Source organism: Capsicum annuum, unplaced genomic scaffold (assembly GCF_002878395.1).
Source record: "Capsicum annuum cultivar UCD-10X-F1 unplaced genomic scaffold, UCD10Xv1.1 ctg75135, whole genome shotgun sequence".
NCBI lineage: Eukaryota > Viridiplantae > Streptophyta > Magnoliopsida > Solanales > Solanaceae > Capsicum > Capsicum annuum.
In genome coordinates this window covers 1-3,640 of record NW_025885307.1, presented here as the reverse complement: position 1 = coordinate 3,640, position 3,640 = coordinate 1, and the positions used below count along the sequence as shown (strand labels likewise).

The following is a 3,640-nucleotide window of genomic DNA, read 5'->3' as shown; positions in this document are numbered from 1 at the left end:
ATATTAAATTAATTTATTAAAAGTATAATCATAGATGAGTAAAGGCACATGCTACTTATATGAAAATAGTTTTCCCATGCTCTGGACAGATTATGTACTTAGCTGCTCATGCTGAGTACACAATCTGCCAACATGTTCAAATCTTTTCGATTGAACTATATCCGATTTAATCAAAAACAATTGAGAGATCATATCTATAAAGGCTTGGAAGATGCACTTTTGCGAGGAGAAATTGATCCATCTCCTCAAGGAAAAAGGGTAATTCTGGGATCAAGCTTCACAGGAGGTGCACGATACATGCTTCAGAATTATCAAGATGCTATGGCAATATGCAAATGGGCTGGCTACCCTGATTTTTTCATCATGTTTACTTACAATCCAAAATGGCCAGAGATCTGTAGATTTGTAGAGAGTAGGGGCTTAAAAACTGAGGATTTTCTAAATATTTTATCCAGGATTTTCAAAATAAAATTGGATCGCTTAATAAAGAACTTGCGAGACAAACGAATTTTCAGAAGAGTAAAAGAAGGTATATTAGGTTCCTAACTTATAATTTTTATATACATATATTTTTCATATATTAATATATCTTTAAATATGGATTTCAACTATTTATTCATCTAATAATTTTTTTGATACAGTGATTTATACCGTTGAATTTCAAAAACAAGGATTGCCTCATGCTCACATTGTGTTTTTTCTTCATGAGCAAAATAAGTATCCTGCTACTGCAGATATTGCTAGAATTATTTCAGCGGAAATACCAAATGAATTGGCCGATCCTCACTATTATAGAGTGGTGCAGTTATTCATGATGCATGGGCCATGTGGTTCTGCTAGGACTTACTCTCCTTGCATGCAAAATGGTAGATGTACAAAGTATTTTCCAAAGAAATTTGTTCAGTCAACCACAATTGACGAAGATGGTTATCCTATTTACAGAAGAAGGAAAGATGGTAGAACTATCAAGAAAGATAGTATTGACCTAGACAATAGATTTGGAATACTGCTTAATCGATTTATAGTATTTATGTAGAGTGCTCATATAATGTCTATTCCATTAAATTTTTTTAATTACAATTGGAGATACAGTATCTCCTCAAAGAAAGATTATAATTTATTTATTTTCTTATTGAGTTGAAATAGGTATTTGGTGCCACACAATCGATTCTTATTATTAAGGTATGGTGCTCATATCAATGTGGAATGGTGCAATCAATCCAACTCTATTAAGTACTTATTTAAGTATGTTAATAAGGGAAATGATCACGTCACTGCTTCTTTTCCTCAAAGTGAAAATGAGGAAGATTCATCAAATGTTGATGAAATCAACATGTATTATGATTGTCGATTCATATCATCCTGTGAAGTTGCTTGGAGAATACTTGGATTTCCAATTCATTATAGGCAACCTTCGGTAGAACAACTAGCATTTTATCTCAAAGATGAACAAAATGTTATATTCTCTGATGATGATCTAATTGATGATGTTGCCAATAGGCCGAGTGTAAGGGAGTCAATGTTCTTAAGTTGTTTTGAGGAAAATAAAAAAAAATTGAATCTAGAGAATTAACTTATGCAAAATTTCTCTTTAGTTTCTATGGAAACGGGATGCAAAGAAATGGAAGAAAAAAGAAACTTCTGTATTTTCTATTGGGATGATCTTTTTTGTTCCTCATAGAAGTGGCGAGTTATATTATCTCAGATTACTGTTGAATGTCATTAGAGGTCTAAAAAAGATCAACAATCATGAGCACACCACTTTCAGAGATGTGTGTTATGAACTTGGCTTATTAGATGATGACAAAGAGTATATTGATGCCATAAAAGAAACAAGTGACTGGAAAATGCTATCGTATCTTAGACAACCATTTGCAATGTTGTTATTTTCTAATTCTATGTCACAGTTAGAATATGTTTGGAAATTAACATGGAAATTATTATCAGAAGATATCCTCCAAGAAGAAAGAGTATTGCTATCTAATTCATGTAAAAATATATAGTTAAGAATAACTAACATTTTGTATGTAGGTTGATATTATATTTTATTATTACGATTGTGATATTTTTGTTCTTTCATAGGCAGAGATGACAGATGATGAATTGAGAAATCATTGCTTGCAGAGGTTGGAAAATTTTTTGAAAGGTTGCAAAAAAAGTTTTCTGAATTTTTCGGCTATGCCACGACCTGTTTACAATGAGCAATATGTGGACAATAGCAATAGATTAATCCTTGATAAATTGTGTTATAACAGGCACTCTTTGTTGGTTGAACACCAACAGTTAGTAATGAATTTGACATCTGAACAAAAATTGGTGTATGACAAAATAATGGCAGTAGTGTATAAAGATAAAGGTGGATTGTTCTTTTTACATGGTCATGGAGGAACTAGCAAGAATTTCATTTGGAGGACTTATCTTCTGGCATACGATTTAAAGAAGATATTGTGTTAACTGTTGCGTCAAGTGCATTGCATATCTTTTTTCACCGAGAGGTCGAATAACTCATTCGAGATTTGCAATTCCTCTCAATCCAACTGAAGATGAAACATGCAATATAAAGCAAGGTAGTCCTCTAACAAATTTGATTGTCAAGAAAAATTTGATTATTTGGGATGAGGCGCCAATGATGTATAGATACTGTTTTAAAGCTCTTGATCAGACTCTCAGAGATATTCTTATTTTTAAAAATGCATTCAGTTTAGATATACCTTTTGGAGGAAAACAGTTGTTCTAGGTGGTGACTTCAGATAGATTTTTCCTGTCATAACCAAAGGAACTACACAAGATATTGTTAATGTCACTTTAAATTCTTTAGAAATGGAGCCACTGTAAAGTCCTAACAAAGAATATGAGATTTCAAGGAAATCAGTTAGTCACATATTTGGAAGAGTTAAGAAACTTTGTCAATTAAATTTTAGCAATCGGTAATGGAAACATTGGAATCTCCATTGATGGTATTGAGACTATTCAAATCCCTAATGATCTTCTCATTAAGGATTGTGTCGATCCAATATCGGCAATTATAGAGAGTACATATCCTGATTTATATCATTATTTCAATGAGTTAGATTACCTCCAGCAAAGAGCAATTCTTGCTCCGACACTAGACATGGTGGAGTCGATCAATGATTTTATGGTATCACTTAATCATAATCTAGAGAAGACATATCTTAGTTCTGATATAGTTTGTATGTCTAATAATTTTTACGGCATTGGAGCATATGCATACACCAAAATTTCTAAACAGTATCAAGTATTCTGGAATTCCAAATCACTCAATCATATTAAAGGTAGGTGTACCGATAATGTTATTGAGAAACATAGATCAATCATCATGATTGTGTAATGGAATGAGGCTGATCATCAAAAGACTTAGGAATCGGGTTATAGAAGTTAAGGTCTTATCAGGCTTATCCCAAGAATGAGTTTGACACCATCTGATGAGAGAATACCTTTTAAGTTTCAGCGAAAAAAAATTTCCATTGTTGTCTCATTTGCCATGACCATCAATAAAAGTCAAGGTCAATCATTGTCTCGTGTTGGGTTATTTTTTAAGAAATCAGTGTTTTCATATAGACAATTGTATGTTGATCTTTCACGAGTGACAAGTAGGAAGAGTTTAAGCATTTTAGCCTAC

At 32.5% G+C, this 3,640-nt stretch overlaps 1 protein-coding gene across 1 annotated transcript; it reads left to right on the top strand.

The window, feature by feature from the left end:
- Window positions 1-132: 132 nt before the first annotated feature.
- On the top strand, window positions 133-3,139 carry LOC124894545 (the record flags this gene model as incomplete). Its single annotated transcript, XM_047405169.1, has 6 exons — window positions 133-529; window positions 642-1,024; window positions 1,259-1,507; window positions 1,596-1,970; window positions 2,083-2,146; window positions 2,922-3,139. Coding segments are annotated over exons 1-6 (1,686 nt in total), but the record flags the coding sequence as incomplete, so codon positions are not given.
- Between the last annotated feature and the right edge of the window lie 501 nt (window positions 3,140-3,640).